The 27,708-nt window shown below is 52.4% G+C and overlaps 2 protein-coding genes across 13 annotated transcripts in view; one reads left to right on the top strand and one right to left on the bottom strand.

The window, feature by feature from the left end:
* Positions 1 to 663: 663 nt before the first annotated feature.
* Mthfr (methylenetetrahydrofolate reductase) lies at positions 664 to 18,915 on the bottom strand. 10 transcript variants are annotated; one of them, XM_052178136.1, is made up of 15 exons: positions 18,522 to 18,825; positions 18,260 to 18,384; positions 17,231 to 17,341; positions 16,716 to 16,831; positions 16,333 to 16,578; positions 14,522 to 14,760; positions 13,651 to 13,761; positions 9,967 to 10,160; positions 8,386 to 8,636; positions 8,050 to 8,184; positions 7,769 to 7,949; positions 7,390 to 7,572; positions 6,392 to 6,493; positions 4,780 to 4,899; positions 664 to 4,525 (listed from the first exon to the last, which is right to left on the bottom strand). In XM_052178136.1, exons 5-15 carry the CDS (start codon positions 16,563 to 16,565, stop codon positions 4,307 to 4,309), a joined length of 1,968 nt encoding a protein of 655 aa, XP_052034096.1. In that variant the 5' UTR covers positions 16,566 to 16,578; positions 16,716 to 16,831; positions 17,231 to 17,341; positions 18,260 to 18,384; positions 18,522 to 18,825; the 3' UTR covers positions 664 to 4,306. The 10 variants fall into 10 exon arrangements, with proteins under 10 accessions (XP_052034096.1, XP_052034099.1, XP_052034097.1 ...); XM_052178139.1 differs by lacking the exons at positions 16,716 to 16,831; positions 17,231 to 17,341 and adding an exon at positions 18,832 to 18,903 and having other exon boundaries at positions 18,522 to 18,670; XM_052178137.1 differs by lacking the exon at positions 16,716 to 16,831.
* A 57-nt stretch (positions 18,916 to 18,972) lies between these two features.
* Positions 18,973 to 27,708, top strand: part of Clcn6 (chloride voltage-gated channel 6) — a 31,596-nt gene continuing 22,860 nt past the window's right edge. For 2 of the 3 annotated variants that reach the window (XR_007977141.1, XR_007977142.1), the window contains exons 1-4: positions 18,973 to 19,255; positions 20,066 to 20,125; positions 25,908 to 25,973; positions 26,688 to 26,753. Coding sequence is in view for 1 of the 3 variants with exons in the window: in XM_052178132.1 (XP_052034092.1) it covers positions 19,169 to 19,255; positions 20,066 to 20,125; positions 25,908 to 25,973; positions 26,688 to 26,753 (279 nt within the window). In the remaining 2 variants the exon portion in view is untranslated. The remainder of the gene's footprint in view (positions 19,256 to 20,065; positions 20,126 to 25,907; positions 25,974 to 26,687; positions 26,754 to 27,708) is intronic. The other variant, XM_052178132.1, reaches the window with a different exon arrangement.

Raw genomic sequence — 27,708 nt, 5'->3', positions numbered from 1 at the left:
AAAGAAAGAAAGAAAGAAAGAAAGAAAGAAAGAAAGAAAGAAAGACAGAAAGACAGAAAGACAGAAAGAAAGAAAGAAAGAAAGAAAGAAAGAAAGAAAGAAAGAAAGAAAGAAAGAAAGAAAGAAAGAAAGAAAAAGGAAGAAAAGAAAAAGTGTGGGTCAGCGGGGGTGTCTGGGCGGGGAGGGTCAGCGGGGCGTCTGGGTGGGGAGGGCCAGCGGGGTGCCTGCCATGCCAGTGCAGTGACTTGATGTGATCATCAGAGCTGATGCAAAGGAGGGAGGAGATGAACTCCACAGAGTTGTCCTCTGGCTTCCTTGTGTACCAAGGCACGCATGCCCCTCCCTACACATACATCACACACACTAAGTAATTTAAGAGAGAGGGGGTGGGGCATGCCATGCTAGCCAAGTGTTCGCTCAGCCCCACCTCCAGATCTTAAATTCCGTTACAGCACAATCTGGGGCTGGAGAGTCCATTCCATGGTAACTCTTTCTAGAGGGACCTGAGTTCGGTTCCCAGCACCCGCATCCACATTGGCGGCTCACCACCCTGTGAAGCCTCAGCTCCGGGGCATCTGTTGACTCAGTGACCTGTTCTGGCTTACATATGGGCGCACACTGATGCACACAAAAATGAAACGTGCTAAGTCTTTACAAAACAGCTATATGGAGTCAGCAGTTTTATTGTTTTTGGAAAAATGAAATGTGCTCATTACAGAAAAAGTAGAAAGTAGGGTTTTTTGGTTTTGTCTTTTTTTTTTTTTTTTTTACCAAAAGGTCACCTTCAGACCAGTTCTTGGCTCTGACACAGCAGTGAGGCTGATGGTCTGTGAGGAGGGAAGAGAGAACCACGAATGCCAGATGCAGCAAACAGCTCTGCCTAGCGGTCTGGAGGTGCGACCAGGGACCCAGCCCAAGTCCCTGTCAGGCCAGGCCGTGTTCCTGAGGACACTGTGGCATCAGCCAGTCTTGCTTCAGATTGCCAGCGAGAACAGGATTAACTTTGGAAAGAACATAAACCATCGAAGTGCCTTTGCCTTTGAAATGGAATTGCAAGGCTAGCCTTGCTGGGTTTCAGGATCCCCGCGTGGGCTCAGGGTGACAGCACACTGTGGGGTCTCGTGCGCTGCTGCAGGCTCTGTAGACCCAGCTTGTACAGCCCAGGGGGCTTCAAGCTCACGAGGCACTTCCGGTTCTCTTGCCTCGACGTCGTGAAATCTCACTAGTACACTACCATATACACTTTCATTCTCTTCTTGCTAGTGAAGGGAAGGCTAACACGCTAATAAACTGAGGGTTCTAGAAACACAGCAGACACTGAGAATGGTACCCAGAGTTCTGCCCTTTACCACGGGCAACCTTGCCCTGGCAACACGTGTGGTGGCAAGCTATTCCCGGCGCTGGGAGTCCTCTCTGTATGTTGCGTTAGTTGGGAGCCCAGACTTCGGAGTCAGGCCATGTGAGAGAGAGGCAAGGCTTCAGCAACATTCTAAAGCTTGATTCAGGAGCACAACGTCGATCTCAGGGCTAGCCTGAGCTCCACCACGGGGCAGATATCATATCACTGAGCCAGCCTCTGCTTAGATGCCTTCAGCCAACAGGGAGGATGGTCAGAGGGAGCTGTGCATGTCCTGGTGGCTTGTGTCGTCTGGGGGTCTTGGGACCCCTGAGTGTCAGGTGAAGCGCCCCATTATGCACACAGGTGGAAGCCTGCTCTGACAGGAGGCAGGCAGCAGGGTCGAGCCCACTGCAGTTGATCTTTGCCCCCCTGCTGTTCCTTCAGTCTCCCGGCTGCTGGCCACCCGTTATAGAGAATGTGCTGCCCAGCCTGACATGGCCACACGGAAGAGGCATACAGAGGACCGCATCCTGGGCTTTGAGTAAGGAGCTGGGCCCTTTGAAACAATGCCCTTGTCCATCTCTTCTTGAGTGTCCCAGCTATTTGAAGAATTCCTTTCTTTTCCCTTTAGTGCCATGGGCCAGCCCTCAGCCTGGAGACTTGAGGGAGGCTTTTGTTCTTCTAAATCAAGATATCATCCTCTCCTGACCCAAGTCTCCTTTCCAGGTGATAGAGACCCCTCTGCCCAGCCCTCCAGCTGTCTGCCACTGCCTGCATGGGCCTCCCCTGCCCCCTACAGGACTAGGTGAGCTCTGCAGCTTTGAGACCAGGGCCCTCGAGGGCCAAGGCCAGGCTCCTAAAGGTGGCTAGGGCAGGATCAGCTGGCATGGGAGGGCTGGATAGCCCTGGCAGGACAGCAGAGCCTGGGGCTCTTGCTCTTCGCCCTCGAAGAGGTTAGGTGTTCTTGGCCTGCAGGGACAGGCACCTACACTGTGGCGCAGTTGGGTTTCCCAGCAGGCCTGGAGCCTGGCGTGGCAGCGCTGGGTAGATGTTCACGGGTGGAGCGGGTGTCTTAGGTCTGGCAGGTACCAAGCGGAGGCCGTGGGAGACTTCCCATTCGCCCTGTCTATCCCTGGCTAACTGGAGACACTAACTGCATCTCGTGCAGAGCCTAGGGATGGGCTCAGGTGTTTTCATCTTTAACATTCCTTAGATGATGGCCCCTTGTCACATCCCTTTCACCCTGGGGCCAGGGCTGAGAGGATGGCCGAGGGTCTTTTCTCAACTCTCTCTGTAGCTGAGACAATGGCACCTGGAACAGGAAAGACCCTTCAGCTCCAGGTGGCTCACAGCTACACCAGAGAGAACATAGCTGGGTCCTTTCCCAGGTCACTTTATCTCACCCAGCCAGCCTTCCAAGACCAGTGCCACCTACAGGCTGAGCCAGGGAGAGGGCAGGGGTGTCCCCGCTTGCCACCCTGGGCTATCCTTGTTCAGTAGAGACAGAACGCACGGCCTGGACATTAGAGCCCTTGGCTAGTGAGTGGCCTTAAGCCCAGCCCAGTGTCAATTTCACCCAAGCTGAGAATCAGGCTGCCTGCCGGTGGCAGTGGCTCCCGTGCTGGTTCCTGCAGGTCACTGGGCACAGCTTCCAAGGTCATAAGTCCATTCTATTCTGAGCCTAGATATTTGGGTGGAGACAGGGTGGGCTGGCTGCCAGGGCATAGGAAAGGGCTCTGGCTGAGACACACAGAACATGGCTTAGGTGTCCGTCTGACAGGCCAACTACAGGCCCTGCAGAAGCCTGCGACACATGGCATTTCCTGTCCTGCTCTGCTTCCACGCCTTTGAAAAGTGGCACCAGTGCCCACGAGAAGTGCCAGCAGCGCCTGTGCCCCTAGAACCGGTTGACCGTGGCTCAGATGTGGCAGGCGTGGGGTGAGCAGGTCCAGCAGCAGCTCTGAAGTGTCCTGAGAAATAAGCGGAGCCCAGCCCAGCCCAGCCCTCCGAGGGAAGGACAGGCCCACCGTTGGAGGAGTCAGCGCCCGGAGCTCTGGACAATAAAAGGCCCTCTTCATCCCAGCTGCTTCTGCCCAGTCTCTCCAAGGCCGCTCTCCACTGCAGCCACCCAGGCCTGGGAGACAAGGGCAGGGGACACCCCTGCTCTACCCACGTTGCTCTATGGACAGCTTTCTCCCGTCCCCTGGCTCAAGCAAGACCAGCAGGCTGGGAGCCAGGCTTCAGGAGCAGCCTTCTGTGCCCGCCAGTCACTGCCCCAGGCAGCAAGGCCTGAGGGCTGACGGGGGAGGAGTGCCAGCGACAGTCTAGGCTGAAGGGCAGCAGCTGGCAGGAGAGTCTGCTCGGAAGCCGGGCGTGGGGCTGCACTCAGCCACCGACAGCTGGGCCCTGCCCAGGTCAATCTCCTTAAGAGGACAGAAAACAAGGCCAAGAGCAAGCCTCCACGGAGAACAGAATGCGTTTAACCCTAAGGGGCACTTCCTTCCCAGCCACAGAACAGACACAACCTTCTGAAGCCCCGTGGAAGAGACAGAACTCCTGCACTCTTTGGCCTAAGATGGCAAGAAAGGCTTACGCTCCAGGCCAGGCTCTTCTGGGGACCTGGTGCGTAGTCCACTGAGTAGAGAGGTTTCTATACCCTCATTTGTCACAGTTCTTCCTACCTCCTTCAGTACGAGTGCCTACTGTCTGTGTCACATAGACCCCAGGTCAGAGTTCACCTCCTAGAGGCTGGCTGCCTTGGTGCAGTGGCTGGGCAGTCTCTGGTCTCCTCCCCTTGAGGATGAGGATGGAGACGCTTGCCACTGCAGGAACATGGGCTCTGGGCTCGAGCGGAGAGCATCAGCCTCCTTTCAGGTCCAGACAGCTTCCTGCCAGTCTAGCTGCTGTTATCCTGTGTGGAGAGATGAGGGAGAAGGGCCCAGGAGAGGGAGATACCGGGCTGCAGGCTTACGGGGCCTGCGTCTCTGTCTTTGTGGTGGTGTTCCTGTTGAGCAGCTCAAATGTGTCTTCCACCACCTGCCACAGGCAGCTGTCCAGGGGGAACTCGTTGTCCACCAGGTTGACCAGGAAGTAGTTGTCATGGATGTACTGGATGATCATGCGGGACGGGGACTCCTCCTCGTATAACTTGCCCCACTGCTCGATCCACAGGGCAAAGGCCTCGTCCTGTGTGAGGAGCGTCACATGAGCAGGGTCAGCAGGGCTGATACCTCCAGGTCTGGGCCCCTGCTGTCTCCTTGCAGGCCAGTGCAAGACAGTGCCACTCCAGCTAGCCCAGAAATAAACACCACGTGCTAACATACGTCTTCCTGGGCCAAGTCTATCCTGCCTGGGGTGTGGTTTTCAGCCAGCGTGTGTTTGGGACTGTTCTCTGCCCAGGGCTCTCGAGGTAGCCAGGGTGCACAGCCTCCCTCCATTACCTTCCAGAACATGAAGCTGATGGGATCCACCACGGTGGGCTGGATGATCTCTCGGCCAGGGAAGATGCCCCATGTCACCGCGTTGGGCTGCAGCTCGGGGGCGTTAGTGATGTTCTCTCCCTGAGAACAGAGGCAGGGCTGGGGCAGGCAATGGCAACCTAACCTTGCTTGTATGCCCTCCTGGCTTGCCACCAGAGAGCATCACCCACACTTAAACCAGAGCCCTGAAGCATCCTGACTGAACTTCTATTCTACCCTGCACTTTAAAAAAATAAAACAAAGCAAAAAGAAAAACAAGGCTGGCCTTGAACTAAGATCGTCTGACAAATGGAGGGCCAAAGGCTGGGATTACCTGGCTTTTCTGCTGCTCCTTATCTAGACCTACGGTAGCAGCCCGGCTTTCTACCTGGGCCACAAGGGTCCCCACTGGGTTCCATGGTCCTTGCCTCTCTCACAGTTCCTGCTGTGATCTCTTTAAAAAGAAATGGAGGCGCTGGGCAGTGGCAGTGCATGTCTTTAGTCCCAGAGGCAGGGGATCTCTGAGTTCAAGGCCAGCCTGGTTGTCTGCAGAGTGAGTTCCAGGACAACCAGGGCTCCACACATACACACACACAAACAACAAGAAAAAAGCAAGAAAGGAAAAGAAGGAAGGAAAGAAGAAAGAAAGAAAAAGAAAGGAAGGAGAGAGAGAGAGAGAGAGAGGTGGAGGCAAGCCACTCTGTCCCAGGAAGAAAGGCTCCCTGTACTTTAGGTAGTTTCTTGGCCTCAGACGGGACAGAGGACAACTACCATGTCCTTCCTTCTGTAGTTTCTCCACAGGCAGTGCAGTGCAGAGCCACTCCTCTGCCTTCTCTCCAGAACACCCTTTGCTTATTAGTCTTTGTCCTTAAAAAGGATCTGGGGGGGCTGGAGAGATGGCTCAGTGGTTAAGAGCACCGACTTCTCTTCCAGAGGTCCAGAGTTCAATTCCCAGCAACCACATGGTGGCTCACAACCATCTGTAATGGGGTCTGGTGCCTTCTGGTGTGTCTGAGGAGAGTGACAGCATACTCACAAACATTAAATAAATAAATCTTTAAAAAAAAAAAAAGGACCTGGGGGCCTGGGGACATGGTGCAGTGGGTAAGAGGCTTGCTGCGCATGTCTGGAACCCAGCACCTGCTGTGCCTGTCACCCTACTGCATGGGTAGACGGGCAGATTGCCAAGGCCTGCTGTCTGTTAACACAGCTCTGAGTCAGTGACAGATACTGTCTCAAGGGCATAAAGCAGAGGGCCACAGTAGGACACCAGACATCCTTCTCTGGCCTCCAAGTGAGTGCACACACATGTGCGCGTGCACACATACACACCTGCACACAGGTTCAGCCCACACAGGATCCCTAGAAACCCCGGACATCTCCAGTGCGACATCTCTCCTCTGGAGCCTGGAGCATCCTACGTTGAATCTGCCTTTCCTACTTGCACAGATTTGTCACGGCATACACTCACCCACCTCACAATCTGGGGCCGCCTCCATCTGGTCTGTCTGTCTTGTCCCATATGCCTGGCTCAGGCTGGGCGTTTGAGGGCTGTTCTCGAGCCTTGCTGCCATGTAGGCCGGGGCTGCCTTACCTTCACATCCACGATGTGGTAGTTGACGCGCAGCTCATATGTCTTTAGCACTTGCAGAAGAGCCTCCACGGTTTCACGGGAGGTGAAGAACTCTAGGTAGGCCTGAGGGAGAACACACCCACACGTCAACCCCACTCCTTGACAGGTTCTCTGCCCTCTTACCCCGCTCCATTCTATCTCCGCAACTGACGAGATCTGCCCACGCCATCTCTCCTAGATGTCTGTCCTCCTCGCCATCGGGGAGAGGACTGTCAGAATGTGTGGGACAGTGAGGGCTCTGGGGTTAGAGGTAACACGGTGGACCCGGATGACCCGTGGTGTTGGGTGAATGCAGAAGGAAAGGGGCTCTGTGTGGAGGCCCGAGTGGCGGTCCAGGTCACCTCTCTCAGCTAGGCACTGAGGAGAAGCCTGTTAGGAGCGGACCAGAGGCGGCCACTCTGACAAGCTTAGGGTGAGGGAGGAGCCGCGCACAGGCCATCGTCCCCAGCTATTGCATGAGAACGACCCCACAGGGCTGGGCAAAGCGCTTCTGTCTGCAGAGGGCCTCTGCCTTTCTTTAGAATGTTCAGAACACCGCAGGGTGGGTACATTTACCCAGAGGAAGAAGCCAGGTTTGGGCATAGACCAAGGGAAACAGCAGAGGTGGCACCTAAAGCCAGGTCTTCCGAGTCCAAGGCTACAGGCCTTGCTCCTGAGTAATTTAGCTCCGGCAGGGTTGGGATTAAAGTCGGTTTAGTTAGCTTTACAGAAGCCCTGAGACTGACTGCTTTCCTTCTTCTTCCTCCAGTCACATTAATATATTTTATCACAGGATATAAAAGAACCCCTCGCCCCATTTTATACGACAAACTGGGGCTCATGGAGCCTGTTACTTGCTCTGCTCTATAATCAATCAGAATGCAGGGCCGGGGGAAAAGGCCACGGGGAAGGCCAGGGATCTACGTCAGCCTCTGCAGATATCGGGAATCCGGTTGCATAACTTCAAGCATCCAGCGTACCTTCTGGAAGACATAGCCCCCACTGGGGCCCCAGCCCACAATGGGGTCTGAGGACGGCTTTGCGTTGATGTTGGGCTGGGAGTTGATGGTGAGGATGCCCAGCCTGTTGACGCGAAGCAGCTCCTCCTTCATCAGGCTGGTTTCCGCCGCCAGGGGTTCATCGTTCCAGGGCAGGCAGGTTACCTGCAGGGCAAAGCGGGCCTAGCTAGGGCAGCACTGAGTCCAGGGCAGTCTCTCTAGAGACCCGGTCTATCTCAGTCTCCATGGGCTCCTTCCTCAGTGGGATCTCTTACCCTCTCCTCAACTGAGGTGCTCATCCACGCACGGTAGGGGAACAGCTCAGCCCCATGTCCGCCCGTTTCCCCCTCACCCCACTCACTCTGTAGCCATGACGATTCGGCTCTCCTGAGAGGTAGTGTTCAAAGACTTCAAAGACACTCTCCTCACTGGTGAGCTCCTCACCCCACATCTTCAGCAGCTCCTCCCTGGGGGACTTGCTTTTCAGGTAGAAGAGGTAGTAGTCCTTCAGCTCCCCAAAGGCTGGCGAGGAGGAATTACCCCTGGCACGAGTACAGGGGACAAGGCCCTTTGTTGTAAATCCTGCCCCTAATTCCACCCAGGCACCAGCAATTCCTCACAGGGACTGGCTTCTCTCCTCACCAGCGGCCGTTAGGAAACTCATCCCAGCCCTGTGTGCGGTAGATGTAGCTTTTTGGTCTGGAGGCCCAAAAGATGGGACGCACATCTTCCTCGCGGCGCTTGGGGTGCGCACTGACAGCCCAGGGCAGGGGACGCCTGGTGAGAGGCAGAGGGGAAAGCCAAGGGCTCAGGCGAACTGAGCGAGAGGAACGCCCCACACCTGGCCTCTGGGACCCCACTCTGAACATGACTGCATGTGGAGGCTCGCCCTGAGGTGGAGGCTGGGACTGGGTGACCCTGCTGGCTGTGGCACCTCAGTGTGGGTTGGTACTGCGCCCATGCTGCTCTGACTCTCACCTGGGGTCCTCGGTCCACAGGCCCAGTTGCTTGAGCACCTCCATGGTGGCCACCTCGCGGTTGAGGGTGTAGAAGTGGAGGCCTGGCACCGAGCCGCTGTCCAGCAGCTCCCGGCACAGGCTCACAGCCAGCTCGATGCCGTAGTTGCGGATGGCAGCGTCATTGTCTTTGATCGGCTCGATCACATCCTTGATCTTCTGTGGCACCTCCAGCTTGGACAGCTTCACCAGCTGCCGAAGGGAGGTGTAGCCCTGTCCGGACACAGGGGCGCGGGGTCATCTCCAGCTACACACAGGGGCACGGGGTCAACTCTGGCTACACACAGGGGCGGGGGGGTCAACTACGGCTACACACAGGGGTGCGGGGTCATTTCCAGCTAGACACAGGGGCGCAGGGTCATCTACCGCTAGGCCCCACTGTATCACCTTCCTGTCTCTTGGCTACTTAGTTTCACGGGGAAAGGCCTGGGAGAGGCAGGTGGCATTGCAAGGCCGTGCTTGGCCCGCCCTCCGGTCTCATTTGTAGAGTCCGGGAGTAGCCCTGCTGCATTCCTGCCACCAGCCCAAGCCAGGCCTGAGCTCAGCACAGCAGTCACCTAACTCAGTTCCTCCTAAGCCTCACCAGCCAGTCATCTGCCAAACTTAAGGTTTAAATCATAGATCCCTGTTTTAGTTAGGGTTTTACTGCTGTGAACAGACACCATGATCAAGGCAGCTTTTATAAGGACAACATTTAATTGGGGCTGGCTTACAGGTTCAGAGGGTCATGGCACACGCCTGTAATCCCAGCATTCTGGGAAGCAGAGGCAGGCGAATTTCTGAGTTCGAGGCCAGCTTGGTCTACAGAGTGAGCTCCAGGACAGCCAGGGCTACACAGAGAAACCCTGTCTCGAAAAAACCAAACCCAACAAAACAGAACAAAACAAAACAACAACAAAAAAACAATCAAGGCGGGAACATGGCAGCACCCAGGCAGGCATGGTGCAGGAGGAGCTGAGAGTTCTACATCTTCATCTGAAGGCTGTTAGTAGAAGACTGGCTTCCAGTCTTAGAACCCACGCCCACAGTGACACACCTACTCCAAAAAGGCCACACCTCCAAATAGTGCCACTCCCTGGGCCAAGCAGATACAAACCATCTCAGGTTGTAACATCAGAAACCCTGGAAGTGGAGTGTGGGGACTCAGTTGTGGGACTACCTTATTAAATATATCTTGTGAGAGTCAAGACTGGAGAACACTAAGTTAATCTTTTTGACCTTGAGATAAGGAGTCTCTCCGAGCCAAGGCCACCTCAAACTCCTTCTCCTCTTTCTTCTAGCTCCAGAATGCTGGGATTACAAGTGCATCAGGTTCAGTCTAACCAAAACTTCTTTGAGAGTTAATAATCACTCTCCGTACAGGTCCTTTATAGACACCATTACCGTCTCAGGGGTGACAATGAGGTGACCAAATGCAGCCTGTGGACAGTTCCCCACGGGCACTGAGCACCACTGAGGAAGAACTTCCGCATGACCCGGGGGCCTGAGCCCTGCCCAGGACAGTGCACTGCAGTGAGGGAATCAGGCCCTCCCGAGCCCTCACCTGAATAGGGAAGATCCCAGGCAGGATGGGGCAAGAGATGCCGATCTCCGAGCAGGCCTTCACAAATCTGAGGAAGGTGCTGGCCTCAAAGAAGAGCTGGGTGATGATGAAGTCCGCGCCCGCGGATACCTTCTCCTTCAAATGCTTCAGGTCGTCCTCGAAGCTCTCCGCATCCGGGTGGCCTCTGGGGTAGCCTACCAGGAGACAAGAGAGCAGGCTGGTCTCAACCTGCCTGCCCAAGGAGTGAAGACACCAGAGAGCCGGGCCTGGGGAGTTCTCAGCCCAGGCACTGCAGGCGTTCTGCCAGAAGCAGTTTGAACAGCTGACTTGTGGACTCCAAGCTACTGCTGTGCCACAGACCCTGTGGATGAGCGTCCAGGAAGGGCGGACTGTTCCAAATGCTGTACGTTGTCCTGTCTCACTCGGCTAGGCACACACTCGGTGGCCACAGACAGGCTGCCACACTGAATACTAACTGGGTCGTTTCTAGGGAGCCATCTCGACTTCGAGCGTTGGACCTAAGGACCCAAGGGTTTTTTGGTTTTGTTTGGGGATTGAACCCAACATCTTATGCATGTTAGGCAAGCATTCTTGTGTGTGTGTGTGTGTGTGTGTGTGTGTGTGTGTTTGAGACAGGGTCTCATTGTATTGCTATGTAGCCATGACTGGCTTAGAACTCTGGAGACCAAGCTAACCTAAATTCAAAGAGATTACCTGCCTCTGCCTCCCAAATGCTGTGCTTAAAACAGCACCACACCCAATTCTAACAGTATTTTTTTTTTTAATTTTTTAAAAAAAAAGTACATATGACACTAAAATCCCTCTGAACCCCAAAAGGCTGGGAACCACACAAGGGCTAGAGAGATGGTTCAGCTGTCAGAAACACTCACTGCTTTTACAGACCACCCCCCTCAGGCCTCTGTGGGCACCAGGCATGCACATAACACATAATACATGCAGGCAGGACAAACATACATATAAAGTAATAATTTAAAAAATCATACTATAGCCGAGCAGTGGTGGCACATGCCTGTAATCCCAGCACTTGGGAGACAGAGGCAGGCGGGTTTTTGAGTTCGAGGCCAGCCTGGTCTACAGAGTAAGTTCCAGGACAGCCAGGACTACCCTGTCTCAAAAAACCAAACCAAACCAAAACAAAGAGTGCTCTTTTGCAAACACACACACACACACACACACACATACAAAATTAAAAAAAGAAGCAAAAAGTATTTTTTCATTGCAGTCTGATTACACGTGGGGGTGGGGATGAGGGTGGGGGATGGAACAGTGGGCCGATCTTAAGCTGACCATGCAGAAGATGGGTTTCCAAATCCACAGAGACAGAACTAGAGGCTGTCTGATCATGTTGGTGGCTTGTGAACTCTACACCTCCTCCTCTCAATGACCAAACTCATTAGAAGCCTTACCCAGGCAGAAAGGCACAGCTCTGTGGCAACTTGGGGTGGAGGGTGGGGGTGGGGAAGAGCCTTACCCTGGCAGAGAGGTAGGAAGGCACAGCTTTGAGGCAACCTCAGAGTGGGGGAGGGGGAGAGAGACAGGGTGGGGAGAGGAGAGCTAATCCTCTACCCGAGCTCCAAGAGCAGAACTGAGCAGAGAGGCAGCCCGAAGCCAGAGCAGTATGGAAGCCAAGGTGCTTCGCTGTGATAAGGTCACTGGGTTCTTAAGAAACCGCAGCCACCGAGGGAGACAGAAAAACCTACTGTGTGGAGATCAGGCACCAGAACTTCAACTTTGAACAGCAAAGCTCTTTTCAGTGGGAAATTTCTGTAACCACACAGTTAAGCAGTCTGCGCATTGCCAGGCCACGCCATACGGGCTTTGATCACTTTGCTATGTTCTGTTTCTGCCAGGACCAGCTTGGTAGTTTAAAAACGGTTTTTTGGTTTTTTTTTACAATTTTTAATTTATGTATTCACCATTGCTCTCTTCAGACACACCAGAAGAGGGCGTCAGATCCCATTACAGATGGTTGTGAGCCACCATGTGGTTGCTGGGAATTGAACTCAGGACCTCTGGAAGAGCAGTCGGTGGTGCTCTTAACTGCTGAGCCACTTCTCCAGTCTGTTTAAAAACGTTTAATTCCTTTACTTTTAGTTTTATGTGTATGCGTCTGTGTATATGTGGGCACGGAGGCCAGGACAGGGTATTGGATCCCTGGAGCTGGAGTTCCAGGTGTTTGTGAGCCACAGGGTGCAGGCGCTAGAAGGGTGTTCTGCAGGAGCAGCACATCCTCTTAGCCACTGCCCACTGTGCTCTACCCCTAAGCTCCATGCTTTAACCAGCCAGTTTTACCACTCACTTTATGACAGGCAAAGCACAGAACCGCTTGACAACTGTGAGCTCAGAGCTCTTCTAGGTTCCCCTCACCACCTCACACCCACAGCTGGAGCCCGGCAGCAGGCAAGGCAATGCCTGCTCCTTCAGCTCCTTAGCAGTTCCCCAGTCTTGGCCAGTTATGCAGCCCGCTGAGAGGAGCACACGCACACATGGGAGGACGGAGAATGACCATCCACACATGACAATTTTCTAAAGCTGCAAACTGTTTTTAAATTATATTACCTGAGGGCCCGTGAGCTGCTCAGTAGGTGAAGTTGCTTGCTGTTAAGTATGCCCACCTGAGTTTGAATCCCAGGATTCACATGGTAGAAAGAGAACTGTTCCTGAAGGTTGGCCTCTGACCTTGACTCGTGCACATGCACACACGCACACTGCATGCACACACACACACTGCACGCGCACACTCACACACTCACGCTGAATACAATGTTACTACTTGATATGTTACTCCATAACTTAGGCTTTTATTCATTTATCTGTTTTGTCAGCTGGGGAGGGAATCCAGGACTTGGCACACACGAGACAAGTCTGAAGGAACCTGGGACCTGTCACACACTACCACCTCTAGCACACATAAGCTCTTCTAGCACCAGACTACAGCTCTGGATTCTTTCTTTTTGTCTGGGCAGGGTTTCTCTGTGTAGCCTTGGCTGTCCTGGAATTAGCTTTGTAGACCAGGCTGGCCTTGAACTCAGAGAGATCTGCCTGCTTCTGCCTCTCAAGTGCTGGGATGAAAGCCTTGCACCACCATCTTCCCACTCCACCTCTGGATTTCTAAGACAAGTTCAGGCTGGCCTGTATCCTTCTCTCCTCTCCTCAGCCTTAGTGCAAGGTTTATAGCTAAGCCAGCGTGAGCCTCATTTCCTAGAAACTGAGAAGAGCTAGAGTACGGGCTGTCTGGAGCTGACACTGCGCACACACAGAAGCAGGACTCAGGCACAGGACACTGCGTCTCTGAGGGCCTCTCATGCGGCAGACACACAGTGAGAAGCCAGCCAGGGACCCTGTGGGTACAGAGGGAATGAAGGACCCCAGTTCCTGATGCCGTTCAGGGCCCAGTGAATCCTGTCCCTGGAGTCTTTCATAACACATCCTCCCCCTCTTTCCCTCATGAGAAGATGGGACACAGAAGGCAGGGGAGGGAAGCTTTGGGAGTGGGAGTAGTGTGGGGATGTTGGCAGTAGGTGGCAGGAGGAGGCCAGGACCTGTGCCATTCAGTTCACTGCTGTGTCCCCCACCCCACTCTGTATCCACCCAATCAACACGTCCTGAACCGAAGACTGGCTGGCTGTCCTCTCATCCTGTCCCTTCCCTGTCCCCACTCACCTGCCACACAGATGTCAAAATAGTCGCCAAACTCGTGCCGGATGTGCTTGACCAGGTCTGTGGCATAGCTGAAGCCTCCTTCCTCTGCTTCCCAGTGGTCACCTACAGGGTCTGCAGGGTTGCTGGAGGTCATGGTCACTGGGTGTCCCCCGACCTCCAGAGTCTTCTCGTTCCCTCTACCTACCCCTACACTGGGCTGAGGGTGCCTCAAAGGCAGAGACTTCCTATTGTGTGAGGCTAGCCTGACACCTGGCAAGCAGGAGGTGTCAAGTGTTTACTAAGGCTTACCCTGCAGGTGCCCCATTGGTGGAGGGACCAGAGAAGGTGTGGCTCTCCACTGAGCCTGGCCTCGCCCTGATGCCCTGGGTGTGGTCAGACACCCTCTCCCACACCTCTGTTCTCTCAGTGCTCCTGGATTCTGGGTGTATTTTCTACTCATTGTGAGAAGGAGTGCTGTGGAGGGAGCAGAAGCCACAGATCCCCCCACCCATCAGGTTCGCACCTCCCACTTCCGAGTGTCCTGAAGTTAGCAAATGCCCGGCTGCGCCTGGGAAATGCCAACACAGCACGCTATGACTAGGTCAGACAGTGCCACAACTGATTGATGGCTCTGTGTAACTGTAACAGAGGGTTGTGAGGCACAAGCCACATCCCAGCTGAACTGTATACAGGTCAAACTGTAGAAGCGGCCATCGCACCTGTGTGACACCCCTAATGGACTCATTACCCACAACGATCACTGATCCTCCTGCAGCAAGCTGACCCTGGATGTGTTTAATGTAGAGCCCAGGGAAAGTAAAGGACTTGTCTGGGGACAGGAGACGCCTTCAGGAAAGCAAGAACCCAAAGAGGAGGGGTGCTGGCGCCACACCTCCCCTCAGCGCCATTATGTTCTTCAGGCCAAGCTGCTTGGCTCTGTGCAGATGGCCTGTGATCTCCTCCGGGCGCTGCTGGCAGCAGGTCATGTGCAGGATGGTTTCCAAGCCACAGTAGTTTACTGCTGTGCTGGCAATCATCATGGAGGAGGTCTCCTTGTCTGAGCCAGGGTCTCCAGCTGGGTGCCAGGTAACATCCACAAAGAGAGGGCCCCCTGCTGCCATCCGGTCAAACCTGTAGGGGATTTCTTCCTTAAGTAGGGCTCCTGGGGGAAACAGCCCGCTCACTCACCACCCTGGGCAAGGGAGCTGGGGCAGCAGAATATGCAAATTAGTATCAGAGCACTGTGTTTATGTTACCTATTCCTAATAATCTATCTGAGCCACAGTATCTTTGTCAGATGCGGTGGATAACAGTACCTACTCACCATCTATCAATGTTCTGGGTCAGAGCAGGGCCTGAGCCCAGTGAGCACCGCTATGATTGTCACACTGATGTGTAGCAATGTCACTATCTTGTGTAAACCGTGTTCTGTGCTTCTCAGAGTGAAGCACGCTAGGGTTTTAGAGTCTTGACAGCTGAGGGTTCAGGACTCTCAGCAGTGGGTGGACAGAGAGCTTTAGGGAAGGCAGAGAGAAATGAACACACTTGTGTTGCTACCACGGCCTCTTTGCATCAGCCAACAGTCCTGCAGAGGAAGGCTGAGTTCCCGAACTAGATTCCAAAGCTTTTGCAGGCACCAGCACTGGGTTAGGGCTATAATGGTGTTTTTGAGACATCGGGGTCTTGATTTCAGGACTGAGACAGCAGCATATGACAAATACATATTCAAAGGCATTAATGTTTGTGGTTGTTTCTGAGACAGAGTCTCAGTTAGCCCAGACTGACCTCAAATTCCCTCTGTAGTGGACGATATTCTTTGTTTGTTTTCAAGACAAAGGTCCACTATGTAGCCCTGGCTGTCCTAGAACTCACTATGTAGACCAGGCTGAGCTGCCTGCCTCTGCCTCCCAAGTGCTGGGAATCAAGGTGTGGCCGCCATGCCTGGCTCTCCACTGGCTATCCTTGACCTCAGACCTGCTTGTTTTTGCCTCCTGGGTGCTGGGATTAAAGGCATGTCCCTACACCCTGTTTATGTCGTGCTGGGGACCAAATTTAAGATTTCTGGCAAGCTACACACGCACTCCACCAATTCAGCTATACTCCTCCCCTTTTTAAAACAAGGTGTCATTACACACCTGGCTGGTCCACCTAGACTCTAGGTAGCCTAGGCTGGCTTTGAACTCACAGTTATCCTTCTGCTTCTGAGTGTTGGGATTAAGGCATTACCAGTAAACCTGACTTTCCTTTCTCTTGTCTTTGTGAAGCTGCGGGATTGTAGCACAGGGGTCTTGCGGTCTAGCAAATCACTCTTTGACTTGAAGAAAAGGAACTGGAATTCAGAAAGTGCTATCGCAAAGCATGTGGTGCTTCCCGATTTGGAAAAAGCATGCTCTCTGCGTCCAGCTAGCTCAACACATTCCCTGAATTGCGGTTTGTTGACTTCCTGAGCTCCTCAGGAACCAGCCCCACGTTCTGCCAAAGAATGCGGCCTGAAAATGAACATTTTTGGCTCACTGAGCGTGCGTCCAAACATATCTAATGCTGCTTCAGGGGGACTTCCACAGACAAGAAGTTAAAAGTCGCAGACTAAACTCCCTGTCTCGCCTTTGCTTCTTCCTGCCTCCACTCCCCAGGGCCTTTTCCTGCCGGGTTAAAGGGCAGCTCATGTTCCCCTGCGCCGACCCCCTTTACCTCCCTACTGACCTCGCGATGAGGTTAACAGCGCCCTCAGCAGTCCGAGGAGGGAAGAACTCCAGGGAGAACCACTTGTCACCAGATTCCATTCTGCGCCTCATCTTCTCCCGGAGTCTCTCGTGCCGGTCTGGGTCCAGGCTGGGGGTAGAACATCTCGAACTGTCCTTGGAACTCTCGCCGCCACTGCTGCTGCCCTCAGACCGGGGCTTGGGGCTGCCACTTCCTCTGGCCTCGTTCACCATGACTGGATACCTGCTGTAGAGGGTGGAGGCCAGGGGTATTAGAGGGCCGGTAGCCAAACCGCATGCACACCCAACACCTGAGCAGGCAGCTCCGGTGGCGGCCACTGCTTCATCAGCCTGCACGAGTGAGAGTCGTCACGCAGCTCCTACCCAGAGGCTCCGTGCGCTTCGCCCCCCTGCTGTTGTCCGGCTCTTTGTAGGACCACCTCCCACTAAGCACTGAGCGGTCCTTCAGCTCACGATCCTTGGCGGACGGCGACAGCTACCTGATTGAGGGTGGCACAGAAAGCCTCACGCAGCCGGCCTCTGAGGCCCACGTCCCCAGGGATGGAGGACAGTGCCCCGCTGGGAGGACCTTGGCTTTTTGATGGTTCATCCCGATCTGCTTAGACCCAGAGTGAGTGGGGAAGGAACCTTTCCTGGAGGGTGTGCTCAACTGGGCGGAGCTGTGACAAAGAGCCCCGAGCCGAAGCTGGGGCCACGCAAAGGGGCGGGAGTAAGGTTTCCAGGCTGGAGAAGGCTCAGGCGCGAGTCGGAGAAGGAAGGCGAGTGGGGGAGGGGAGGAGTGGGCGGGCAGCGACTGCAGGGGTTAGTGGAGGTTAGGCTGTTAGCCTTTCAGGATTTCTCCCACCAAAGAAAGGACTGCTCGCTGTGGCTGGCCCCACCTGGAGCGTGTTATAGGCTCTCTGCAGCACGGGTAGGCAGCCTGATCTCCTGAGGTCACACTCCTTCAAAAAGACCGTTGTGTTGTGTACTAGAACTTGCCAAGGGCTGGGCTGCAGAGGCAGGTGGACTGAAGTCACCAAGGGTAGGGGTTTATGTCCAACTCTGAACAAGGGTTGTCCCATCTGTGCCTGCCCTGCTAGCAGCACTCCCTAAACAGGCCAATTAAGTCAAAACGATCAGTGAGCACAGTCTACCACACAGGCACTTCCAACTGGGCACAGGGCCATATTGCAGTCTAGTCTGGAAATGGCAAGCAAACACTACCACTACACAGGGATGGGCAAACACAGTAGTGGCCATCTGTGTGGTGACGTGGAGCAACGGAGAAATGGTCAGGTCAGGTTCGTTTCTTTCCAGAAACTTCCACCTGTAAGTCAGTGTACCATTTTGGGTCTCAGCCTCAAGAATCTGATGAAATCCACTGCTCCTTCCCCTCCCAGTCTCCAGACTTAGTGCCAGTGTTAGTCCCAATCTATCTATGCCACTTCTGGTCTGACCTAAAGCTGCCAAGTTCTCATGGAGAGTGAGAAAGACCTTTCTCCTCCATCCAAGGGAGATGCCTCATTTTCACGAAACCTGAGGAGCAGCTGTCTCAGGCACAGTAAACTTGTTCAAGGTTGAAGCATTTCTAATACACGCCATATATCGACCAGTGCCCACCAGCTATCTGTTATTAGCTGAGCTCTCATATCACACAAGGTTGTGACTGTGAACTGACAGCTATGTTTACCCTTCTACTGTCCAGCCCCCTGCCTGAGACTGGGACCGGAGAGACCAGCCTCGGGCGTGTCATCCCCAGTGCCCGGCAGAACAGTAACAGGCAGTACTCACTGGGCCCAAAACTCTACACCAGTCTCAAAATGCCCCGCTGCCACCTACGGATCATTTAGGACTGTGGCACACACTGAGGCCACCGCTCCCAGCAGCGTTGTGACAGATGTATGTGAACAGCAGTACGCGACGGGCACCTGGGCGTTGAAGCTAATGGTCCACTGTTCCTTTCCAGATGTTGTCAGGGCGGCAGGTTTAAGAGACTGGCAGCCAGGCGTCACGGCGCACAGGAAGCAGTGAATCTCTGAGTTCGAGGCCTGATCTACAGACAGAGTTCCAGAACAGCTAAGGCTACGCAAAGAAACTATCTCAAAAAAACAAAACAAGACAAAACCAAGCAAAATCCCAGAGAGCGAGCGAGAGCTAGACAGACAGACAGACACTACGGCAGGCAGCCACCTTGGCCTGAGGGATGGGAATCGGGTCACCTGGTCAATGGGTCACGGGCCGGGGCGGGGATGCGGGTCCCAGATGGCTGCGGGGGTTGGATCGCTGTCCCAGATCCAGGACTCCTTTAACTCTGGGGTACTTTCGCGAAGGTAGTGGGGCTGCGATGACAGCCACCATGAGTTCATGGGCCCTAAGAGCCACGGAGCCTTCACGTGCAGAGGGCGGGCCAGCCCCTAACTACCCGCCTGCGGGTCTAGCCTGCGGTGGGGTGTTCCCGACTCCGCGAATCCCTCCGCGGCGTCCCAAGCCTTCTCGTTACCTCCTGCGTCAGACCGCTGGCGGCGGGGGCGGGGCGCAGCTACCGGTTGCTAAGGGAGACAGGACGAGCAGCAGGCGGAAGCCACAGGAGACGGTGGCCGGAAGTCCCGCCCCAACATGGCGGCGCCCGGAGGTCTCTTGGGAAAGCCAGCCGAAGTACTGCGTCATGTGACGCGAGCTCTCTCACCCCACCCGTCTGCAGCCACTCCCTGTCTCCGGACCCTGAGCTCGAGAGGGCCACGTGACCCTCCCGGGACCAGTCACGTGAGGGTCGGATCCTGGGTGGTGGGAGGGGGGGGATTGGCCTAGGTGGTCCGGAGCGGCAGGAAAAGAGGAAGATGGCGGGGTGCAGGGGGTCCGTGTGCTGCTGCTGCAGGTGGTGTTGCTGCTGCGGTGAACGCGAGAGCCGCACCCCCGAGGAGCTGGTGAGCGGCGGCGGCCTGGCTGGGGAAGGGGCAGTGGCTGAGGGATGACAGGATGACAAGAGGCGTTGCCGGGGGTGGGGCCGCGCCGAAGTGCGCCTGCAGGTGGCTGCGGGTGGGGCCCGGGGACCGCTGCCTGGCTCTGCGAGCATCGGTCTTTGCTCCGCGTGCCCAAATCAGAGTTCTGGTCCCATAACCTCCATCTGGGCTCTGAGGGAGGATCTCGGGCAGCTTGGGTTAATGCCATCCATATTCTCTTTTTATCGGGAAGGAGTTTTGAATGAAGCAAGCCTTTTTTAGAAGGAGCCCTTTTGCAGGACTTGATGCTCATGCATTTTGGTTTAGTTTCTCCGGCCTTTTCTTGTTCTACCCTTCACTCTTCTGGGTCACTGATGATCCAGCTTCCCCCCTGCAAAGCAACCTGGGAAAACTTGAGTTGGGTTTTCAGAGTTGATACATTCCCCCACCCTCTGGTTTCATATTCAGTCTATTATCAAATGAAACCCGAATTTTTCTCCTAAACCAAGATGCCATCAGACATCTTTCAGGTGTCGCGAAGGTGAGCATTATGATTTAGATTCATCAATCAGTACAAATGTGGAGCTCAGCTGGTGACTACGTATCCATCCCAACATGTTTTTTCTTTTTAGGTTTTTGTTTTTGTTTTGAGCTGAGTACTGAACTCAGGGTCTTGTGCTCTACCACCGAGCTAAATAAATCCCCAGCCCCGCTAATTTCCATCTTAATAATACTAATTCTCCTTCTGCCCTTAGCCCATTAAAAGATCTCCATTCTGTGAATCTGTTTTTCTAGACCATCCTTGGGGAGACACAGGAAGAAGAAGATGAGATCCTTCCAAGGAAAGACTATGAGGTGAGGTGTTCAGACACTGTCTTGGGCAACTGAAGTAGTGAAAGGCCTGGGTGCTTGCCACCCACCAGAGATGATGCTCTGTGACCTTCTGCCTCAGGGAGTGGGGGTGGGGGAGATAACCGACTTGGGAAGTGCTGCTTAGCAAGCCCCTTTCATCACCTTAACCGACACACAGTCTGGTGGTGATGATGCATTCCAGTTCAGCCTACATAGAGAGCGTGTTTGCCGTTAAACTTTTATACCTTGCAGAGATCTGGGGTGGAAGCGCTTTCCTGTGACTGCTCACAACAGGCATTCTTATGAGCTGTTAGGAGCCCTCGTAGTTTCCAGTTTCAGATACGGGACTTTTAAGAGTGTGGGGCCACATGCTGTGGTGCCCCTTTAGTCCAGCACTAGACTTGGTGGGCTGAGGCGGGAAGACCCCTCTGGGAACCCACAAGGCTGCTCCATCAATCCTGTCCAACCTTTCATTTTTTAAAAGATTTATTTATTTATTGTATATGAGTATACTGTAGCTGTCTTCAAACACTGGTTCCCATTACAGATGGTCATAAGCCACCATGTGGTTGCTGGGAATTGAACTCAGGACCTCTGCAAGAGCAGTCAGTGTACTTAACTGCTGAGCCATCTCCCCAGACCTCATTCAGACACTTAATCAGGAAAGTGCTCTGCTTATAGCTAAGGATCAACCGTGAAACCCTTCTGCTGAGATTTTTGGGTATAGTGGCACATTTCATGAATGAAAATTATAAAATACTAAAGAGTTCAACTGTGGAGATTAAGGTGGAGGGGTTGCTCATCCCCCAAACCAAAGGACAGCATAGACAGCAGAAATAACAGGTCTGTCCTGTGGAGGAGAGAAAGCGTGTGGTTGACAAAGTAACAGACTGCCTGGCACGTGTGAACCATGTAGAGATACTTGGTGTTGCCTCGCCGCTTGCCTCCCTTAGCAATCTGACTGGATGCAGTTCATCCACTACGAGTAGCTCATCCCGGGTGGACCTGAGTGGATCTACAGGAGCAGACAACAGTCATCAATTTTAGAACATTCTCTTCATTCCAGAAAACCCATGCTCTTTAACAATCGCTGAATATCACATTCCTTTTGCCCCTGACTCTTTTTTGTTTATTTTTTGACCCAGGGTTTCTCTGTGTGACCTTGGCTGTCCTTGAACTCAGAGATCCACCTGCCTCTATCTCCCAAGTATTGGGATAAAAGACGTGTCACAGACACCTGGCCCTCTGAGCAGTTCTTTTTACTTTTGTGTGTGTGTGTGGGGGGGGTCGATGACATTTTTCTTTTTTATTTCTAAAATGTATTACCAGGGGCTGGAAAGATGGCTCAGCTGTTAAGAGCACTGACTGCTTTTCCAGGGTCCCAGGTTCCATTCCACCTGTATTTGATTCTAGGGTATTCAGCGTCCCTGTCTAGCCTCTGTGGGAAATAGGCATGCATGTGGTACATACATGCATGCAGGCAAAACACTCACATACATACAAATGAAACCTGTTGTTGTTGTCAGGGGGTCACATGTGGAGGTCACAGAGCAATTCTGTGGGGTCCATTCTGGGGTCTGGGGATGGAACCCAGGCTGTGGCCATGTGGTTTTGCTCTCAGAGCTATCTAGTCAGATTTTTTTTTTTTTAAAGACAGGCTCGCTCTGTGCAGCCCTCGATGGCTGCCAGTACAGCTGTGTATTTGTATTAACACCACACCCAGTGTAAGCAGCCCTTATTCCTCTGCCTCTGTAGATTTGCTGCTTCTGGACAACTGAGACGTGTTTGTGGAGCCCTGGGGTGGGACAAAGGTCTTTCCCATTTCTCCCTGCTGGGAAGTAAACTAGCCATGGCTGGATTAAGACCAGAGAGGCAGGTACATACCTGCGAGCCAGGCGCAGCAGGCGAGATGGATAGGATAGCAAGCATTCTTAGGGCAGATGGGTGTACACAACTTCAGAAGAGAGAACTTGGTTTTAAGTTTTAAAAAATTTTGACATTTAAAATAGAGTCATCTTTTTTGGATTTTACACGGATTTTAGGGTGGACAGATGAATGAGTTTAAAGAACAGATCGTTGCCTGGGACAGAGTTTGCACTGTCTGCTAGGTCTCCCTTCTGCCTTGTGATTCAGTCTCCATTATCTGCCCCTGTTGATAGGAAGCCTGGAGAAGGATTCCCACCATTTGACTGTCCTGTGGCAAATCTTGACCTGAGATAGACAGAGGCTTCAGAGAAAGCACTTCCTCTTACTCTCACCCCACTCTGTACCCCATTTTTGACACCAGATGGTTTATTTACTGACACCCAAAGCAGATATCTAGCAGACACTGGCTGATTATTTGGGGGTAGCAACAGATCCCACGGGTTGAGGGCTACATTTGCCTGCTGGAAGCTGGGCGTGGTTGCACACACCTTTAAATGATGTTTTTTCTGAATTTATTTTATGTATGTGAGTACATTGTGGTTCTCCTCAGACACACCAGAGGAGGTCATCAGATCCTGTTACAGATGGTTATGAGCCACCATGTGGTTACTGGGAGTTGAACTCAGGACCTCTGGAAGAAGAGTCAGTGCTCTTAACCGCTGAGCCATCTCTCCAGCCCTACACACATCTTTAATCTCAGCACTTAGGAGACAGAGGCAAGGAGATCTCTGAGCTCAAGGCCAGCTTGGTTTCTGCACTGAGTTTCAGACCAGCCAGAGATACACAGTAAGACCCTTCCTCAAAAAACCAAAAAAATAAAAAAGAAGGAAAGAGATAGGTTGCCCTTCCACCCCAGTCTGATTACATTCACAGTACTCAGGGAAACCTGAGTCCCCAGTTTATTATTAAGGCATTTACTAAAGGGTATAGCTGTACAGGCAGATCCAGGTGTGCAGGTAAGGTTTGTGGGAGCTTCCCCGATCTCCTAGGGGAAGCCATCCTCCCAGGACCTGCCTGTGTCAGCACTCCGGAAGCTCTTGGGAGTAGTCCCTCAGCTTCTTAGACACAGGTGTGGCTGACTGGCTGACCCTGGCATCCTTGGTGAGCACCGTAGCCTTCTGCCTCTCTTCTCAGAGGTCAGAGGTTACAAATACCTCTCTATTTTTTAGAACACGTGGAAGGTCCTGGGTTTGATCGCAGCACAACAGTGAAGGAGGAAGGATAGGGAGATAATAGAAAACTAAACAAAGGTTGTCTGGGCCTTGTCCAGGCTGGCCTTAAACTCAGGATCCTTCCGAGTGCTGTGTAGTAGGCAAGTGCCTGGGTGAAAATTGAGCTTTCTAATCAGAGTCTGTGGTCAGCCACATCCTGATTTTCTTCAGGGGTGCAGCCCTCGGCCTCGTCACTGCAATAACATAAGAAGGCAGGCCTTCGTCACACTCTGGAGATCCAGGGCTCTGGAAGAGTTGGTTTTCCAGTAAAAGGAGAAATATGCATACACATTTAAGAAATTAGAAAAGAAATTCTTAAAGCTAGATTCACGCCTTCTGTGTTGGCACATGCCTTCGATCCTTTTTATTCCCATAGTCTAGAGTCTGGACTATGACTACTGCATCTAGGACCCTTACCTGGAGGTATCGGAGACCACAGATTAAGGAGCCCACAGCTCTTGGTCTCTTAGACTGAAGAAGTCTCAACAGCTTGCTATCATGTGACTCAATAAGTACACTTTCTCATTTTTCTTTAAAACACAAAAAGAGATCAATAGATTGCAGTATTTTTATTTTCCTAGTTCCTAGAAAGTAGTTACTCTGATTAACTTTCTAAATTGTGTGTGTGTGTGTGTGTGTGTGTAAATCTGTATATGTCTAGTAACTCATGAATGAGTTCGATTTCCTCCCTGTGTTCTGCTTGTTTTTTATATACAATTCCATTAATGTATGTGTGGGTTTGTGTGTGGGTAGGCACACATGAACACACAGGAGTTCAGGTGCCTGCCAAGGCCAGAAGACAGTGTTGGGTCCCCTAGAGCTGGAGCTGCGAGCCGTGTGATCCACCATGTGAGTGCGAAAAGCAAACTTGCGTCTCCTGGACGAGCATGTGAGCCATCTCTCCAGGACCCAGTTATTTTCTTATTTAATATAACAACCAGCTAGAGGCCTAGAGTTTACATGTGTAGCATGTGTGAGGTCCTGTATTCCATCCCCAAACCTACGTAAACCAGACACAATGTGATACTGTGATCCCAGCACTTGGGAGATAGAGGCAGGGGGGTCAGAAATTCAGCATCATTGTTGGCTACATAGTCAATCTGAGCATCCTGGGCTTCATGAGATCCTGAAATCCTTTAAGATTTTTTTTTAATTATGTATATGGAGCTGGAGAGGTGGCTCAGTGGTTAGCGGCACTTGTTGCTCTTAGAGCATAAGACGTAAGCTCTGTTCTCAGCATCCTCATGGTCCCCAGCTTCCATCATCCACAGACACCAGGCACAAGTATAGTGCATAGACATACAGGCAGGTAAAACATGCATATGCATAAAAATAAATCTAAAAAAATTTTTACATAAAAAATAAAAATTAAGTGCGAGTGCGTGCGCACGCGCGCGCTTGTATGTATGTGTGTGAGAGAGAGAGAGAGAGGGAGAGAGTGGGTGAGTGAGTGAGTGAGTGAGTGAGTATGGGTTTGTGTACGTGAGAGCAGTGCCTCTTGAGGCCGTTGTGAGCTACCTGATGTGGGTGCTGGGAGTTGAACTCAGGTCCTCTGCAAGAGCCTGGCCCCTACATCTTGCTTTTTATCACTTTTTTCTCCCTTAATGAGTCTGAGCATTCTTCATATGTTTTAGGGGATAAAGGTGTTACCACAACGGTTTGATTGCTACCTAGTCTTGTGTCGAGATGTATAACAGACTTACTCCAGGACTTCTTACCAAAGGAATTTGGACTTGCTCTCGGCGGTCATGGGTGGATTAAATTGTCACACATCACATGAATATTTGGCTGACTTAAAACTTGTGCTTGGGAATAAGGCCACAGGCCAATGTCCAGCTTGCTTATTAACTGACGTGGCAGTGGAGCTGGGTATGGGGAAGGGAGGGCATAGGTTGGACCTTTTCTTCGTTGACAGACTGCTGCTTCCCTCAGGAGACCTAGAACTTAGATGACTTCTTTTGACTGACTGCCTGTGGCACACCTGCACACAGGCTGCTGGGTGTCTGTGATCTCTGGAGCCTGGCTGAAGTGACATTGCCTGAGGGTAGAAACTGGGGGAGCTGGGCTCAGTGTGTGCCCCTTCTGACAGACATGAGAAATGGCCTTTAAAAATAGTCTGTCTGGGTCTGTCTGTGGCTAACCTCATTTTCCTGGAGGCCTCCTATAAAGACAGGTACAATAGTTGATCTGGGTTAGCTTGGTTCTGGTTAATTGAAGGTTTGTTCACATGTAAGGGAATAAGTTGGGCAAGACCGGTGATAGCTGAAGGCCTTCAATGATTTTGTAGAAACTGGAAAATCTGTCTTTTATTTTTTCCCAGTGCTAGGGTGCAACACGAGGCCTTAGGTATGATATCCTACCACTGAGCTTACTTCCCAGACCCTAAAAGTTTGTAGTGACAGCTTCTTCCTGGGTATGAGGCTTCCCAGGAGTGGGCTGCTGGCTCTAACTGCAAATACCACTCACCTGGGCGTCCTATTCATGCGCCGGTCACAAGCCACTGGCCACAGGCTTGGAGTCTGCATTTGCACCGAGCCTTCCCTGGCACCGCTGGTGCCCACTTCCTGCTGAACAGGAGGAAACGGGCTTTTCTTGTTAGGTTTTGTTGAGATCCCATGTGTACCATTAGCATTCTTGTGTTCTCTCAGAGTCTGGACTATGACCGCTGTATCAACGACCCTTACCTGGAGGTTCTGGAGACCATGGATAATAAGGTGAGCCCACAGCTCTTGATCTGTTAGCATTGAAGAAGTCTCAGCAGCTTGTTGCTGTCCTTGTGTGACTCTGTAAGGGCCCGCTTTTGTCTTTACACCTTTTCATGAGAGAGTGGCATTTACATCCCTAAAGCCTGTTCCCAAGCAGGAAGAGGAGTCTGCTGCTACGCCTGCTGACATGAGTTTGATCCCCAGTACCCTGGTGGTGAAAGAGAACTAACACACACACACACAGACACACACACACACACACACACACACACAGATATACACATAGCCATACCACACACACACACACAAACATATATACATACACAGATATACACACAGACATATATATGTAGACACTACATATATACAGACACACACACACACACACAGACAAACATACACACATGGACACACAGATACACACAGAAATATATGCATACACACACAAACATATACAGATACACATACATACGTAGACATTACATACACAGATACAGACACACATAGGCTCCCTCACACACATACACAGTGTTGGCACAGTCTTAGACTTCTCCCTGCCGTCCAGTGTACCCCTGGCCACTCTGCCCAGCTCAGTTCCCTGGGGCTCATCGGTGTCGCTGTGGGGCACACGCAGCTGCCCCTCCTCAGCACACTTGCAGAACTGGTTAGCTAAGATACATTTTTCCCCATCACGAATGGACCGGTTGTTTCCTTTGTGAACAGAAAGGGCGAAGATACGAAGCGGTGAAGTGGATGGTGGTGTTCGCCATCGGTGTCTGTACGGGGCTGGTGAGTCGTGGACCCTGGGGGCGGCAAGCTGGATGGGTCGGGATTAGAGGGAAGGCCTTGCCTGGTGAATGGCCCTTGTCATCTGCCGCTGTGACATTTGCAGCATTGGGCTAGCTGTCACTCTGTTCAAGACAGCCTTTCTTCTTTCTCCTTCTGAAAATTCATTATCCTGGCCCGTTTTTTTTTTTTGCGTGACTTTGCATTTGCATTGGCTACTACAGAAGTGAGTCACAGACTCTGGGCTCTCTGGGCACTCCAGGCTTGCGTGGTCAGAGCTCTACTGAGCGAGCCAGTCCTTCTTTGTGGTGGATGTTGAGGTCACACTGTCCTGCTCACATTGAGTAGGCAGTGGTAGCTGAAGGGATGGGTCAGAATCGACAAGGCTCCTAGATTCCCAAAAGATTATGACAGCAGTTAGGCTGGTGCCGTAACTATGGCCTTAGCATCACTAAAACCAAAGAAGGGAAGCTGCACCCGGTGGAAGACACGTGCCAAATCTGATTTCTGTCACTACGGTGGCAGAGAGGGGCTCAGCCCCTCACCGGCTTCCTCAGGACCTGGCCACAAGCCTTAGGCTTACTTCTCAGTGACATATCTAGGTAGAGTATACGTATGGTATATTTCATGTCACACAGCCCCAAGTGACATTGGTTCAAAGCGTGTGTCCTTTCTACGGCTTCATTGTCTCCATTCACATTGTACTCGTGAGAGTTGTACGGTGGTAAATTCACAGGGAACAGCTAGTGGCGGTGATGCAGTCAGGAGGCCTATTTGCTAATATTCTGGGGGCATCGTGAGAATGAAATTGGGTTGGTTGTGTTTATAATTTTAGCGTCCCAGGTGGGGGCGGGGACTAAAAACACAAGCACCTGTCCTGTGTATTTCTGGCTGTGGCTCTCTCGGTAAGCGGCGTCATTTGCATGTAATTGTTAGTGTTTCTGTGAGTTGTCACCTT

This window comes from Apodemus sylvaticus, chromosome 3 (assembly GCF_947179515.1).
Source record: "Apodemus sylvaticus chromosome 3, mApoSyl1.1, whole genome shotgun sequence".
Classification (NCBI taxonomy): domain Eukaryota; kingdom Metazoa; phylum Chordata; class Mammalia; order Rodentia; family Muridae; genus Apodemus; species Apodemus sylvaticus.
The sequence above is the reverse complement of the archived record's forward strand: the minus strand, read 5'-3'. Positions and strand labels throughout refer to the sequence as shown.